This window comes from Lepisma saccharinum, chromosome 28 (assembly GCF_977018435.1).
Source record: "Lepisma saccharinum chromosome 28, izLepSacc3.1, whole genome shotgun sequence".
Lineage (NCBI taxonomy): Eukaryota > Metazoa > Arthropoda > Insecta > Zygentoma > Lepismatidae > Lepisma > Lepisma saccharinum.
In genome coordinates, this window is record NC_139256.1 from 35,653,081 (window position 1) to 35,670,864 (window position 17,784).

General features: G+C 39.5%; 1 protein-coding gene across 2 annotated transcripts in view; it reads right to left on the reverse strand.

Annotated features, from left to right (window-relative positions):
* Positions 1 to 17,784, reverse strand: part of LOC145981080 (putative methylmalonate-semialdehyde/malonate-semialdehyde dehydrogenase [acylating], mitochondrial) — a 49,277-nt gene that overhangs the window by 3,330 nt on the left and 28,163 nt on the right. For both annotated transcript variants that reach the window (XM_083114208.1, XM_083114207.1), the window contains exons 9-10: positions 15,260 to 15,439; positions 10,370 to 10,468 (exon numbers count right to left, since the gene is read on the reverse strand). In XM_083114208.1, coding sequence (XP_082970334.1) covers positions 10,370 to 10,468; positions 15,260 to 15,439 — 279 coding nt within the window. The remainder of the gene's footprint in view (positions 1 to 10,369; positions 10,469 to 15,259; positions 15,440 to 17,784) is intronic.

Sequence of the window (17,784 nt, forward strand, 5' to 3'; positions counted from 1 at the left end):
TGGGCTGGCCAATCAAGTTTTTGCACACCCATGTCCTTGAACCACGTGTTGATAATGCCTGCCGTATGACATGGAGCATTGTCGTGCTGAAACAGGTATGGGCAAATACCAAATTGTTCCCACAATGTCGGTAGCGCAGAATTGTCCAGAACTTTTTGGTACGCATCGGCATTCATGTTTCCCCGAACTAAAACAAGAGGACAAAGACCATACCACGAAAAGCAGGACCACGCCATGATGTCACCTCCGCCGAATTTCACTGTGGGTGTGATACAGTCCTGTAAACAGCGTTCACCGGGCATACACCACACCCACACACATCTATCGGACCACCACATCTGGTAGTGTGATTCATCACTCCATAGGATAGATTTCCATTGTTCGAGAGTCCAATGGCGGCATTCCTTGCACCACTGTAACCGACAGGTCGCATTGTGGGCTGTGACGTGCATCTTGTGAAATGCTGCGCGACCATGAAAACCAAGTGCGACGATCTCTCAGCAGACAGTACGATCACTTGCAGCACTACTGGAAGCCGATCGAAACTCCTGTGCCACCATCTGTAACGACGCCTTCCGGTTTGACTTCACCACACGTTTCAAGCATCGACGGTCACGATCTGTTAATATTTTCGGTTTACTGGGTCTGGGTCAGCATGTCATGACCCCCCCTCGCTTCCACTTCATGATAACATCACTCACTATCGACCGGGGTATCTGAAATTTGTCTGAAATCTCACGGGTCGAATGCCCAAACCTATGGGCTCCAATGATCATCCCTCTTTCCGCCTCACTCAGTTCACGTCGTCTGTCCATATTGACTGCTGTAGCTGGTATGAGTGTATTCTCAACCGGCAACGCCTTTTATAGGCTGTATGACGTGTACAGATGATCCTGAGCACTTTTTGAGGTGTGTCCGGTGACGAATGGCAACATAGTGTATGCTACAGTGCCTCTTTCAGTCGAATCGCCTAAGGAACGGCAGCTAGTTTGGCAGGAAGTAAGATCACATGTGCTGGCATTAAAGTGGGTACCCGGAGGAAACTCTGGGAGGTAAAGGCAGCCAGGGACGTGGTGCTGATCACATCACCCCCACCTTTGGCCGTGATCAAGAAAGTGTGGGGCCCTAACACCACACCCCCTATACACCTTCATGGCATGGTGCATAGCACAGGGGAGCACTTTACCTTTACCTCCTGGCAGTGTTGCCAAACCTGGTGTGCATAAAAGAGTTAAATTTCACCTTAAATGGAGTTAAAACTGACTTTCAAAGAGCTAGATTTACAAAGTGCTTTCTAGAGTAATGTTAGTTGTCAAAGGGGTGGGGCACTGCTATTACCATTAACTCTAAATTGATGACAATTTATTCATAGTTTTCACCATCTAGATCTGGCGACATCACCCATCTAGATCCGGTGACATCACTCATCTCATGGTCGTATGAAATTGAAAATAAAGGATTCCCTGATAACAATATTATGCCAATTTCACGTCAAACATGGCACTATAAAAAAGTAGCTGGAGATATAAGAGGGGGTGCGGCGATGCAGCCAATATAACAATATCACGTCACATGCAAAATGTATAATCATGGCAAAAGTTGGACTATGTGGGCTGGAACCAGTGATGGTATCATAGTGGGGCACGGGGGTAGGCGACCCAGTTCACAGCTAAATGAGTGCACGAAAGAGCCAGATCTGGCTCCAAGAGAACTAAGTTGACAACACTGACTCGGAGGGAAAAGCCGGGCGGAGACTGTCCCACATGCCCTTAAGGAGGTAACAGTTGCTGGGATAAAACTTATCCCAGTTGGCTCCTAGACATTAAATTAAACTCCACAGCGCAACAGCCCTGACAGGCAGGGCATTTGCATCATGTCCCATCAACAGTTTTCTTTCTTTCAAGCTTGGGGCCTGCCACTTCTTTTCAAGCAGCTCCATAATAATTGTCCTCGTGATGCTGGATCAACACCAGCTGGAGGGTACCACTGGCAACACTAACAATTAGGCTATGTACGAAGTCTGGATAAATGGTTTAGAGGTTGGAAATATACTCAACAAGAAATAGTTAAAATGGGCTTGCAATGTTCATAAAGATCCTGGCAAAAGCATAAAGAAAATCATGATGTCTTAACATGATATTTTGACAAAGAATGTGAAAACTGGAAACATTTGTTCTGCTGAATTTTCTTTTTTAAATCAGGGGAGGTATCTATTGATATATCAGCTTTCAATGTATTTTCAAGCCAGAAAGAAGCACAAAATTACGAGGCTTGTCCTGAAAGTAAAGATACAAACACATTTGCACGTTAGGAGAAAAATGTGCACCAAAGTTGGCAACACTGTCAGTAACCGTGATCCATACGACGAGGATTGAGAGTGAGTAGTCAGTGTTGCGCTGAGTCTTCTGCTAGGAACACGTGTTGGAAATGGCAGCAGTGATACCGAATCCCGCCAAGTGCGAAGTGCATGCAATGATTAGGTTTTTGCACGCACAAGGAAAGCGTCCATCGGAGATCCACCGAGAAATTGTGACTGCCTACGGGAATGTAATGAATCGTCAAAATGTGGCGAAATGGTGCCGTGTCTTTCCAGAAGTTCAACGTGATGTTCATGATGAAGAGAGAAGTGGGAGGCTGTCCGTGATCACTGGCGACCTTCGCAATCGTATTGAAGCAGAGGTGCGTGCGAATAGGCGGGTGACAATTCGAGAATTGTGTGTGATGTTTCCTGACAGTTCGAAAACCACTATTCATGAAGTTGTGAGTGGGTTAGGGCATAGAAAGTTGTGTGCACGCCAGGTCCCAAAACATTTGACTGACAAACACAAACCCAAACAACTGGGATATGCACTGCACTTTCTTACTCGCTACGCAGAAGAGGGAGATGCATTCCTGGACTCCATTGTGACAGGTGATGAAACATGGTTGTTCCACCATACGCCTAATCCAAGTAGCAGTCACTGCAGTGTCGCCATACCCGTTCTCCAAAAGCCAAAAAATTCAAAACGTCAATTTCTACCCGCAAGCTGATGGCAACAGTTTTCTGGGATCGTCACGGCATTCTGATGGTGGAATTCATGCTGCCTGGAAGAACGATTAATGCTGAAACCTACTGCCAGACTTTGAAACATCTTCGACGTGCAATTCAAAACAAACAGAGAGGCATGTTGTCAAGTGGAATCTGCTTTATTCATGACAACGCCCACCCCCATGCAGCGAATGTCACCAAGGATCTGCTTGCACAGTTTCAATGGGAGGTCCTTCACCATCTGCCTTACAGCCCCGACCTTGCACCCAGCGACTACCACCTGTTCCTGTACCTCAAGAGAAATCTTGGTGGAAAACACTTTGCCGACGACGATGAAGTCGGGGAAGAAGTCACGACTTGGTTCCAGATGCAGGCGGCGGATTTCTACGATTCAGGGATACAAAAACTTGTTCCGCATCTGAACAAATGTTTGGACAATGGTGGCACTTATGTGGAGAAATAGCCTCTGTATCAGTGTATCAAGTGTAACTTCAGTTGCGAGCAATACATTTCTTTTACACCTTATTTTTGGTTTGTATCTTTACTTTCCGGACAAGCCTCGTATGTTGATAATTTAGTGATTTAGTGGGTTTTTTTTAAACTCCACTTTATGCACAGTAAGGCTAATTGGGACTGGAAATACAGTTTAAAGTGGGATCCGAATCACTATGTGCCTCCACAGGGTATCGAATGCATATGGGCCTGAAAATATAAAGAAATGTGTAAATCAGGTTTTAGATGCGGGTGGGTAATTAAACTCGATTATGTTTTGTTACCAAACAGAGCAACTGTATCCCGAGTCTCCTCTCGACAGCCACATATCTCCAGAGAGGAGAGCAGAGAAGAAACTTGCAGAAATGCATCATCAGAGAAGACAGACCTTCTCGGACATTGTACAGAGCACACATTCACAGGCTACAAAGACGGGGAAAAAGGGTTATTCTTCAGAGCCAGTTTAAAGAAAGATGGAACACGCAGCGATAACAGTTTCATCTATTTTAAAACAGGGTGATTTCATGGACAGTGACAGCTTTGTAGCCAGTAGCCCACTTGGCACAGGGAAACAGACACAATACAAAGCTGTGAGCTGTCCAGTAGAGAGCGTTGCATCAAGTTTACTCCAGTTCTCTTGATGCACGGATGGCTATGACAGTGGTTGCTCAGGTGGAGCAGCCAGACAATACATATTCAGCAATTTCTAGTGGAACATATTTGGAAGAATATATAGATAAGAGGGAGAAAAAGGGTTATTCTTCAGAGCCAGTTTAAAGAAAGATGGAACACGCAACAAAAACAGTTTCATCTATTTTAAAACAGGGTGATTTCACGGACAGTGACAGCTTTGCAGCCGGTAGCCCACTTGGCACAGGGAAACATACAAAGCTGTGAGCTGTCCAGTAGATAGCGATGCATCAAATATACTCCAGTCCTCTTCACGCATGGATGGAGACAACAGTGGTTGCTCAGGTCGAGCAGCCAGACAACACATATTCAGCAATTTCTAGTGGAACATATTCGGAAGAAGGCAATCATTCATGAAAGAATGACGACATATATCCAAGTGCTAACTATTCCACAGAAGTCCATGTTCAGAGTTCGGAAAAGTTTGAAACTGCACATGGATCATATTCACAGCCAGAAGCACTGAAACAGGGAGGCTCTGGAAAGACTAAGCAAATCTCACCACACGAATACAAGGCTGACAAATACAGGAGCACATCAGAAAATCTATGTCATGTGTGCAAGGCAGAAAACCAGAGTTACTTAAGTGTACACTCAAATGGACTATTAACTGGTCATGTCATGGTCTGGGACAGAAGATTCCGATGCTATGTTTGCCACTCAGCATGGCAAGTATGATGACTAGAGCCCGGAAGTTCAGGCATTTATTTTTGTTAAAATAGGCAGGCAAAAAGGCATTTATAATGTGGTAAATAGGCACTAAAAATGAAAAAAAAAAAGGCAAAATAAACCGAAAAAAGGCACATTTAGAAGTCGCTTACTTTTATCTATAATTTCTGGCAAAATGTTAAAATCTAAATTGGGAAGAGCATTTCAATTTTCTCCGTCTTGATTGCACATAACTACAAGGTGCTTTTTAAGTTCTAAACATTCATCGATAGTCGTCTGTCAGAGAGAATGTTTCTTCATAATAGAAAATGATCTTTCTACTTCGACAGAAGTTATTGGAGCATACATATAACAAGCTAATGTAGCTGGACTAATTTGGTAACAGCATTTTCACCTTTTAGAATATCACAAATTGTTTTCAATTGTTTCAAGTCCTCATTTGCACTCACTACCCGTTAGCACTTTTCCGCAACAGCTCACCCCTTTTCTCCTGGCACTTCCATCATCTGCTGCATAGATTCCTCGAAGATTTTCATGGATGCTATAATTGTAATTGTCTCTGGCAATGCACCATAATGTGCAAAAGTAAACTTGAATAGCACAGGAGTTTTTTCACTTCACGAATTGAAGCCGCTTCATTTTCTGGAAGAGCATCGATCACCTCACTGATTTTTTGAAGGTTGTTAGCATAATATATAGCTGCTGATATCCAGGTTCCCTATCTCGTCAAGACTGGTTGCTGAGGAAACTAAGCTCAATCACAACTTCCTGAAATTTTCGGGTTCGAGAGGGAGATTTCAGAAATATTTTCTTTGTGTTCGAAATCAACCTGTCCACTTCAGCAGTCAATCATGCACAAGAAATGTTAACCGAAAGGCAATATCCTGACTCAGCATGAAATACTTTTTTCTCACACTTTTCTCCTTCAGCAATGTTGAAACATGTGCGAGTTCAATATTGCTTAAATAAGGCAAAAATTATTCACATAATAAACGGAAGAAAAATAAATGCCAACAACGTTTTTTGGGAGAAAAATAATTTATATACACATTTTTTTAAAAAAATGTCAAATTTCATTGAAAAAGGCAAAAAAAGGCATTATAATTAAAAATAGGCAGTGGGGTCCCAAATAGGCAAAATAGGCAAAATGAAAAGGCTTCCAAAACATTCGAAACAACATAAGAAACGTATATCTGGAAAAATTTTATCAATATATGCAGTAGATAAAAAGAGGCATTTTGCCAAACTTCCGGGCTCTAACGATGACATAAAAAGGCAAATAAATGAGTCAAAATGAAATTTTGGATAATATGAAAGTTAGGAAAGTTGGAAACCCAACATCGTCCATACAACGTAATAATGATGAATCAGACAGTGCATTAAGGAACGAGGATGAATGGGATGGTACAACGGATGGAATATTCATATCAGATACTACATTGAAGAATATGTTGGATGCACGTGGTCAGATGCCACTCGATTTTACTTCGTCTATAATATATAAACTCTTGACACTTGTTGAATCATTTGGGTGTACTGTGTTGCAAAACACTGCGAGACTTCAACACTTAGAGAAACTTCTTTCCTCTCGTCTGAAGCTAAGAAAAAGAACAAAGAAAAATTGTTCAAGAGTTTCTCATTTAACAAAGGGTCATTTTTCTCACAAGTCAGTTAAGTTCACGATGCCAGCATGGATGCTGAAGAGAGCCAGCAGACATGCAATGGTGTCACGTGAGGAAAATGAACAAGGAAACTTTAAGGAGAAATGGCAAGAGAGTGTAGAAAGAAATGAAGATGAGCAAAGTAGATCAACAGGTCAAAGGGCATTGGAAGGCAACCATAATCACCAAAACAAAAGAAGTTTGAAAGAATTGATGCAAGCGAATCCACATGCATCTATTTCGAGAGATCCGATTCTCATAACACCGACCAGGATAAAGTCTCAAAAAGACAAAGATATCAATGAAGAAAGGACACTATATGGAAGTAGAACTGTGTAAATATCACACATTGAACAGGAAAGACATAGGCTTTGAAGACAAATGCATGCTGCATAGATGCATTTCAAGTGAAATAAATCATCGTGAGAATAAGAACAAATCGTCAGTGCATCCAGAATCGACTCAAAGTGGATTGCAATCAGAGCTGAAAGGTGAGAGCAAAAGAGATTACACTTTTATTGATGTAGTTATGGACAAAGCTGAGAGTAACAAGGTGACCGTTTCAAATCAGAAAGACCACAAATATCACTTAGCACAAGGGTCACAGTCAACAGAGTGTGAGCAGGTACCAACCACAGTGGTGAATAATCGACGAACAGTATTGGGGGCTTTCTGTTCGTTGAAACATGCATAGTACCAACATGTGTACCACTACTGTGGTGCAGAATGTACAACTCAAGTCTGCTCAAAAAAAGCATACAGACACAACTACAGAAGCACGTAAATCTCAGAACAAAAAGCATCAGGAATCAAAGAAAATAAATAATCCACCTCAGCATCAAGTTGAACTAGAAGAAAGTCACATTCAACCAGGACAAACTTTGATTCATAAGTCCATTTCGGATATCACAAACTCTTCAACAGCAAGTGTACATGCTCTGGAAAGGGTATACAGCGATACTAAGAAACGAGCAACAAAGGAATAGACGGCAGAAGAATGGCTATGGGGGCGGCTCATTCTTTGCCACCAGTTGAAAATGCTGATGGACCATCTTATTCAGCAGATTTCAAAACAGACTGGACTACCCAGAGACATTGTGCGATGCTTACCAAGAAGTTGAGAGAACAAATCATATCAGAAAAAGACACATAGATGAGGCAATTGATAAATCTAGTAGATTTACTTCTAGTTCTGCAACCACTGAAGCTACCCTAGGTGGTACAGTGCGACGTAAACCTTCAGTGTCTTATTCTTATCAAGATGCAAAGGGTAACAGCGTGGTCCCAGTTCACTGTCAACCAATGCTGATGGTCCAGCTGGTAACACGCTTGCTGCAACGAACAACGACAGAAACAATCTTTCTTCAGTCACTCTGGAGAGACAGATTAAGAATGAGACAGGTACTGCACAAGCAGAAAAAACAAATGGTGAAGGGTTTTATACCCAAACAATGATAGGAACATTAACCGATGACACAGTTTTTAATATCAACCAGGACAAACTAGACAAGCTAGCTTTGTGAGAGAAAGGGAAGTGCAGAAAAGAAGAGAAACTTCAAAAAATCTTTCCCTGCGGAATATGCACTTCCTGGATTGGTTCCTCTCAGTGAGAATGAACCAATTAAAATAACAAGTTATTCTCTAACCAAACTTGAGAAAAGAAACAACTATGATGATTTCTACCCACAAAGGGTTTCCTTACATCCAGTGAGAAGGGATAATAACAAGCAGACTTCTCTACATAAAGACAGATCCAGTGGTGAGTAAGGACACCTGCAGAATGATGCAGTCGATGCATAGAGTAGGAGGAGCTTGCAAGTGGTAAAGATATGAAGGAGAAAATAAAAATGAAGCTGGTGAAAACGAAAAGAACTTCAAACAAATTCCACAAAAATCACGTGGTGACAACTGCTTAGGGAAAAATGTAGAAAACCCAGCAGAGCTCAAAACGGAGATCCGACACAAAGTGCAATGTCGAAAGAAAGTGGTCCACACTCAGGAGGATCCTGCGTCCCTGCTGCACTGTAGCAGCCAGTCCAGAAATGATCCGGAAAATGGATACTTGAGTTTTTGGCTATTTCTACATATACATTATGTGTTTCCAATGTACAGGTAGATATATATTTGAAGGTGTTCCTCATTAGTAGGAGAAATTAGTGATGGTATCGTACGTGTATGGACAATACACACTTTAGAATTCACATAAATTGTTTGACGAAATTATGTAGAGATGATAATAAAGGACTAATAATGAAGCAGAGGTTTTCTCTTACTATTTGCAAGCCTAAATTGAAGATCATTATCCATTTACTTTGGCAGAGGTGACTTTATTCATAGGGCAAAGTAGTAATTGTGGTTGGGTTTATTCAATGCTGACCCACTTAAGTTTACAAGTAGGGCCATTTCATCTCAATGCAAGGAATGAGATTTTCATGAACGTCTGAAAACTGGAAAATCACCGCTTGCAGCAAATAAAAAATGGGGCAGATATACATGCAAGCCTGATTTTTAAACACTTGAAGGATATAGAAATAAGTTAATAAATAATGACTATTTTTAAAAATTATGATGCAACAAGGATTGTTTGAAATGGTGTGGAATGAGCCTATTTTAAGTAGTTCACCACCACTACACACACGCGTGCACACGAGGAAGCATGCATGCACGCACAAAATGTTACCAGGAACATATTTGATGCTCTACAGGTTTCCCGATAAGCAGCAGTCAGAAACAGTGTTGCCAGTGCAACATATTTTACAGTAAAAGCCCAAGAAGTTATGGAACATGGAGGACATTTCTTTAAAAAAATTCTCCCCAGTTACACACAAAAATAATGCCTGGTCTGATTGCACCTCCTGCAAGTACAGTAACCAAAGACTATATTGTACAATTTTCAGAAATTAAGAAATGGGTGTTTTTAAGAAAATGATTTCTGAAAAAGGTCAAATGGACCTTTTTTTTTTTACAAAGAAGTTTCTACATAACGTTAGAAGTTAGTGCAGAAATGGTATTGCAAATAGTTAGTCCAGTTCCCATATTATATTATCCCAACAAAACTCATGTCCTGTTGTACTTAACTTTTTCAAAAAAAATAATAATAATAATAAAAAAATCGTATTTTGATTCTTAATTTTAGAGTTGAAGAGGGTTTCATAAATATGTTCCTTAATAAGGTTTTAGAAGTACGTTAACAAGATTTCAAATAAAGGAAGCCATAAGTCTCTATCATTTTTTGTTTTTTATTTATAGTGGTTTCAATATTGCATTATTTTCCTTGCATAAAATTTTTGATCAAATAGTGTCTTTCTTCGTGAGCTTGTAACACTGTAACAAATCAACAGAAAAGAGAAATATTTTATTTTTTGGACATGTATCAGCAAAATCCATGATGGTGAGTTGACATAATCTGTATAATCTGAGATGAAATCACCCAGTAATCTCCAACAAGGTTTTCTTGGTCCAGTCCAGTAAGGTCATGGGTGTTCATCTAACCATCTTGATCATTGCCGTTAACCAAAAATGGCAGAAAACAAGAAAAAATGCCAAAACCAAAATGTTCATTATTGTTTTTCACTTTTCCCAACTGCTGAATGACTTTTCAGTAAGCGAGCTCCGGTGAACTGACTTCCAAAAAGGAACTGCGATAACCCATCACTACCTCAATGGACTCTTGTCCATAGTTTATAAGTAGGTCTGAAACGTCCTCAAGATGCTGGGTCAACATCAACAACATGCATCTTCCATCAGGAATTGAACCTGGCTCAGTTTGCACCAAAGATACAAGCACTAATCATTAGAACTTCATATTACATGTAAATATTTAACTCACCTGTTTTCCATAAAAGTGTTGATCTCCTAGGAAGGACCCCCTTGAGCCAGTGAAGGAGAACATGGACAGAGGAACTGGTATTGGAACATTGATACCAACCTGAAAAGCAATAGAAGGACAATATACATGAACTTCTATTCAGAGAATGATTACTACAGGCACATAATTTTGGTAAATAAAAAAGCAAAATTTCGGTACAAAAACAGTCAATTTCAGGTTCAAAAGTGGTAAATAAAATAAAATTTTGGTGTTATAGCAGTGAAAAATCGAATGAAAAGTGGTATAAAAAAAAGACATTTTGGTTTCAAAATTGTGAATATAATCTTAAATTTGATTTAAAAACTACACTTATTACACATGTGACGTTTATCTACGCAGATCAGTAATAAATGTATTACGTTAATTTATCGCGTAGAAAAGCCTCACATTTTTCCTCATAATCTTCGGTACGCCTTGCGTCAGCCTGTTATTGGGGACTAGTTGGTCGATTGACCGCTAGAGGCCCTTAGTGGGATTCTTCTTGTTTTCTGCGATCACGATCGAAGGAAAAGTCAGTTCCGAACGAGCTGGTCAGTTGTGAAGGAGTTGCAAGGGACGGCCTCGACTTGAGGAGAGCATGGACTAGTATGGTTAGGCATACCTCTTCCTGTTTCTGATGACCTTTGGTAATAGCGGGCTGCCTTTATCTCTCGAACGCGACAAGAAGCTGTCCTGTTTTGGATTGCATGAGACTAATACGCGAGAGAGAGTTCGTGTTTTTTCGAGAAAAGGTAGCAAGCAGAGACGATGACTACACGAAACACTTTTGACCGTTGGCTACTTTGATCGTCGTTCTCTCGCGCACGATGAGGGGCATGAATTAAGAAGACGCAATTGGCCAAGTTCAAGGAAAAAGGAGACAAGTAGCAGTATAGGATACTTTGGACGTACGTGGATAGGACCCGGAGGAAGGCGTCATTTGGCTCTCCAGTTCGCCACCACTGATAAACCACGCAGTCCGATTGATCCATTTATAGAGCTATGTACTTTTACGACCATTACGTTGTGAACTGTGAAGTGTCGTCTGTCGAATGTACGTGTTACTCTTGACCAAACTGCAAGTCGAAACATTAAGAGGGATTGTAAAAAAGGGAACTCAAACAAAAAGGATTTTTAGTGATTTCCTCCCCAACAGACGCTGGTTTCGTCAAATGTTATATTTATATCGATGTATTTGTTGTTGATGAGAAAATATTAACCATTCCTCGCTGCGGGGTTAATATAATAAATTTGACCACGCGTCACAAATTACATATTGTAGTACATGTTTAACTTAGAAAAAAACTGTACCTTAAAATTAAAAATTGGGTAAACGAGGTTGTAATTGTTTGGATAAGGAACCGTGGCAGAATTCACATTCTAGTTTAAGGGTTAACTTGGTCGCAAAAAAAGGGGGAACATATTTTTGACCTTAGCACGAAGATATCATTTTGTTTAATAGATCGCTTTGTCCCGATTAATTGGTTCTCACTCGAGACTGAGGTGACGGTACAAAATACGCGTCGTTAGCCTCAAACAACGACTTTTGTAACTGTTAGGTTTGGGTACGTGTAACTTGTTTCCACGGCCTCTTTGCGCGTCTTCCCATTTTGTTTATTATTTGAGTACCCACCTAATTAGTTACACACAAAATTAACATTTCACTTCTAATAGCACATTTATGTAGCTATCAGGGTATTATTAAGTTTATTTTGGTGTAAAGGAGCCCATTTTTGCTTCTCCAATATCAACAGTGGAATTAATCAATTTTCCATGAATTGCATAACTCATAGGATAATTCAGACCTCAGAAGGTGCCGCGTTGATAAATAAATCCTAAATTTCATGTTTAAAAGTTTATTTCGCATTATTTTGTGACAAAACATGGTAGCAAAATGCATCACACACCTTTCAAAAACATGAAAAATTAACACTACAATGTGTGTGTTGACATTTCGTTTTTTGTCAAATGATTACACATAGAACTGACTGATTTTCACTTGTGTTTGATGCATTTCTTATTTCCTTTGTTTTTATTATTTCTGTTTCGTTTCTTGAACTGTACTCTATCAACTCATAGACGTTGGCAGGAAAGAGCCAAACTGAAATACCATATACGTCAAGTTTCAAGTTTTCATGTTGTTCATTTTGTTGTCTGATTAAATTTGAAGAACCACGGCCTTCATCAACGTAGTTTGTGGTATCTATGATGGATGACAGCAGACAAAAAAGAGCAACTACACCACAAACTGAAATAGTTATTTGATATAGCCTTAGCAAAAACACAAACTGGATTCTCAGAGGAAAAGTTGTGAACTTCAGTTCTGTCTATTGTTTCCTTGCACAACTTCAAAATTTAACCCTTAAAGGCTAGGACATGAAGTGTGTCACATTTGGAGCATACTGTGACCCAGGTAATGTTCGGAGATGCATGTTTTGAATGCTGCCAGAGCCTTGAGGCATCATATTAATATAATCAGTAAAGTTAAATTAGATTCTGGATATATTTAGGAGGAAAGGGGAGCAACAAACAAGCATGGACTTTATATTAGATTTTTTTCTGAAAGTATTAAAAGCTCGTGCATAATTCTTGACATGAGAATGAAACACATATCAGGCAATATGCAGATACCATTCTGAACCGATCACGTCTCCGCTTCAACCATAGGCTTATAGCCTGATTTGTACTGAAGAAAGGAAGATATAATTTTTAACTAGACTAGTTTCAGATAAAAAAAATCAGATTTTGGAATTTTGTGCCCAAAAAAAAAGGATGGCTTTAACAACAAAATATTTTTTCTCTCCTAAAGTATCATCAGCAAGTGTGCAATTTTTGCCATGAGAATGGAACACATATGAGGCAATGTGCAGGTAATGTTTTGAAACTCGCACTTTCCAGCATCATAGAGGCCCGACAGAGTTTTAAAAAAAATTGCTTCTTCTATTTGGTAAATCAAATAGTTGTTGTTTTTTTTAGTTGTTTTTTGTACCATAGACTGTACTGAATTAAACGAGCTAAAATTTGTAACTCTAGCATTCATCTTGTGTGGAACAAGAATGTTGCCAACACATGACGTAAGAAGTTTTTTAACCTTTAGTGAACGGTTGGTGCAAATGTGTACAACCAGCATGAGGCAGGAATAAACATGCCATTTCTTGAAAACTACACACGATATTTCAGTTCTCTTTTTGTTCAGTACATATGAAGGTATGACAAACTTGAATTACCAAACAACATATCCTGCTGAATGTATTATAATCAAGTGTTCAAGTCTTGCCACAAGAATGGAATACATATTAGGCAATATGCAGGTATTGTTTTGAACCATCATGTGGGGGGCCCAATGAATTTCGTAAAAAAAAAAATATTTTTTTTTTTACCATGTGCTTTTAGCTTAGACTGTACTGAAAAAAGCTATAATTTGTAACTAGCATTCGTAGTTACAGAGATATTTTTTTTATATATTTTAAACCTTGTATTATGTAACAGGACTGATGATCTTTGCCTTGGAGAACTTTCTGAAGTGACAAATGGCAGGGTCCCTCTATTCTGCAAAAAGGCATGTGGATCCAACACACTGAGGTGACAGATGTACACTATTGAGAAAACAGTCCAGTCCAAGTGACAGCTACAGTTTGTTTTGTCATTCTGGTACAAAAGGTCACATTTATTTCTGAAGGTTCATTTCCAAGTAGCAAGTGCAGCTTGTGGCTTCTCACTTGTCACTCGTCACTTTGGCTTGAAAGTTCCCTTACACAAGAGACATATTACAAAATTAGCTTACAATACCAGTGTGTACAAAGGGGGAACCTAAAGAAACCGGAATTGTTCTCTGATGGGAGAGACCCACTGTAGTACATGCTTCCATCGCTAGATGCCTCTTGCAGGGAGGACCATTCTGCATCAGTTTGCCGTCCAGCGCCATTGAGTGTAATTTTTTTCTTTTGTCGATTTTTGTGAAGTTGAAAAGTTTGAACAATGTGCAGCTGTGAAATTCTGTTTTCTGTTAGGAAAAATGGCAGGAGAAATGGTTGTAATGCTTGAAACAGCTTACAAGGAAACTATTCTGGGTAAAACAAGAGTGGTTTTTCCACTTCAGGAATGTTGAACTATCAGTTGAACTATAACTTGCAGACCAACCTTGCTCAGGCCAACCCTCGACTTCCCGAACAGATGAAAACATAGCAAGAATTCATAAACTGATCTTGGAAGACAGTCGCAGAACAATTGATGAACTTGTTGATTTTTCTAGTGTATTCTGAAGTTCCTACCAACAAATTTTGAGCCAGGAATTGCAAAGTGGGGCATAGGGGCTTCGCCACAACAACGCACCAGTGCACAAAGCCTCGGGTGTGAAACAAATTCACCAAAAACAGCATGACCCAACTAATCCATCCACCATATTCACCCGATCTTGCTCTGTGCAATTTCTTTTTATTCCCCTGAATGAAAAAGTCCTCAAAGGAAAACGTTTTGCAGATGTGGAAGGTGTGAAGAGAAAAACGACTGAGATCTTACAAGGTATCACTTCGAAAGAGTTTCAGGACTCCTTCGAAAAGTGGACAACACGTTTGGACAGGTACATTCCATCAAATGGACAGTACTTTGAAGGTGATTAAATATGTAACACAAAAATAAATACACAATTTTTTATTACAAAATTCCGGCTCCTTTTGGGTCCCCCCCCCTCATGTATACTTTTCATTTATGACAGAAAAAGGCAGACTAGTGTGTTCAAATACAAACTATTTACGAAAATAAAAAGTCTGCAAAAATCCAATTTTACAATACTTCAATAATAGCTGATGCTGATATGCAACTGATTAATTGATAACACCCCTACTACATATACAGACTGAAAATATAACTAACCTGCCCAACATCAATTTCATGTGTAAACTTTCTGGCCGTTGCTCCATTTGTTGTGAAGATTGCTGTTCCATTACCATAGGGATTGCTATTTATAATCTGGATAGCTTCATCCATTGTATCCACACTGAGGGTGATCAAAACAGGACCAAAGATCTCCTCCTTGTAGCAAATCATATTAGGCTGCAAAGATGGAACAATAGACTCAACATTAACTGCAACAATCCCGGAAAACCCAAAAAACTTTTTTAATCTAATAAACTCAAGGAAAAATAACAGTAGGATTCCAGCTGAAATTACGCATGATAGTGAAAGTGTGATAGGAGACCGAAGGGCAGAACTCTTCAACGCTTATTTTCATGGTAACTTCTGCCCCCCGTCTTCCCTTGCAGCGTTGCCAAACGTAAGACCAGTCTGTTCCTCCTCCCTAACAACGCTTGTCACTACACCCGATGAGGTGAAGGATCTATTGTCGTCTCTTTCAGTTCACCGTGCCCTAGGACCGGACGATATCAACACCATGTTCCTCAGGAAAACTGTGCAATCCCTGTGCTATCCCCTCTCCATTCTCTTGAACAGATGTTTTTCGGAAGGCATCTTTCCTCACGCTTGGAAACAAGCTAACATCACACCGATTCACAAAAGTGGTAACAAAAATTTTGTTTCATCTTACAGACCAATCTCCTTACTCTCTCCTCTGTCCATCATCTGTGAAAAAGTAATCAAAGACAGACTGTACAAATTTGTTTCTCCGTACTTAAGCTCTAAGCAACATGGTTTTCTTCCTGGTAGCTCCTGTCTTACAAACCTGTCTGTTTTACTCTCACATGCTATGGAATGCATTTCAAATAATTCACAATTACATGTAATATACTTTGATCTGGCCAAAGCCTTTGATACTGTTAGTCATCGTCTTCTGATTCACAAATTATGCAATAGATTCAACATTCATGGCAAATTTCTCACCCTTCTCACAGACTACCTTAGCGATCGCCAACAACGTGTTGTTCTTCCTGGAACTGTTTCTAACTTTCTTCCTGTCCTCTCTGGAGTTCCACAGGGTAGTGTTCTAGGACCTCTCTTGTTTATATTATTCGTCGATGACCTTGCCGACCATCTCACAGCTCCCTCTAGCAATTACCTTCTTTTCGCAGATGACTGTAAAATTTTCAGGGAAATCTCCACTTCCGACGATACTCATCTTCTTCAGAATGACATAGCAACATTTACTTCCTGGTGCCTGACATGGGACCTTACATTACATCCTGACAAGTGTACTACTCTCACTATCTCTCTCAAGAAGAATCTGTTAAAGTCATCTTACTCCATCTCTGGCAATAACATCAAAGCAGTATCCTCTCACAAAGACCTAGGCATTGTTTTCGACCAAAAGCTCACATTTGAGGAACATATTTTATGCACCACAAAAAAGGCCATGCGTCTCTTAGGTTTACTCTACCGTTTCACTGAAATTAGTGACATCTCAGCCCTCACTTTGTACTTCACATCATTCATCTCCCCAATAATAGAATACTGCACTCCCGTCTGGTCCATGGCATGTCCCACTCACCTCTCCAGATTCGATTCAGTCTTTCACTTCTTCCTAGCTATAGTCCGTCACAGGGTTCCCTCATTACGCAATTTTTCATCTCCGCATCTCTTGTCTTTTCTAAACTTACAAACTGCTTATCAGCGACGTTTGCAGAATGATTTCAGTTACTTATACAAAATTGTGAATGGCAAAATCCGCTGCAACACACTCCTTGAGGAATTCCACTTTAGAGTACCTATGCGCACAACTCGCAATACAAGGTTATTTTATACTAAAAAACCTAGACTAGAAATTCAAAAAAGATCTCTCTTTTATAGACTTGCAGCACAATACAATGATCTCCCCTCAAGTATTGATATATTTTCCTCCGAGTTTGCCTTTCGGTCTTCTATCAGAAGAAATACTTGTAATTAATACCACATAGTGCCATCTCTTACTTATTTTTTTGTTCATTTGCTATTCACTTTTATGTTGTTTTGTTACTCTTAATTATTTCTTATTTATTTTTATTTATTTATTTTATTTTATTTTTTATTTTTATGCTTATTATAATTATTGCTTTCTCATTGTTGACAATTTCAGTGTAAAATGGCCACCTGTGCTGTATCTGAAATTTTCTCAAATAAATAAATAAATAAATAAATATGAAAAGACAGTGAGAACAGTGAAGACAGCGTGGTCAACCAATTCTGTTAAATAATGTCTCCCCAATTACTTTTTATATCACAAAAAATGTGACTGGTAAATGCTCTCGGTTATACCTAAAGTTCTGATTGACACATCATATAACTGCCTGATATGTAATGGCATACAGGGTCTGTATTTTAAGTAATGAGAATAAATCCAGAAAACAAAATTTATTACAGATATCGCTACAAACCTTTAGTAGTCTTCAAAGTATGCCCCTTGAGCTTCAACACACTTCTGCAGGAGAGTTTAACATGCGTCGTACGCTCCCTAAAAGTCAGCAACTGGA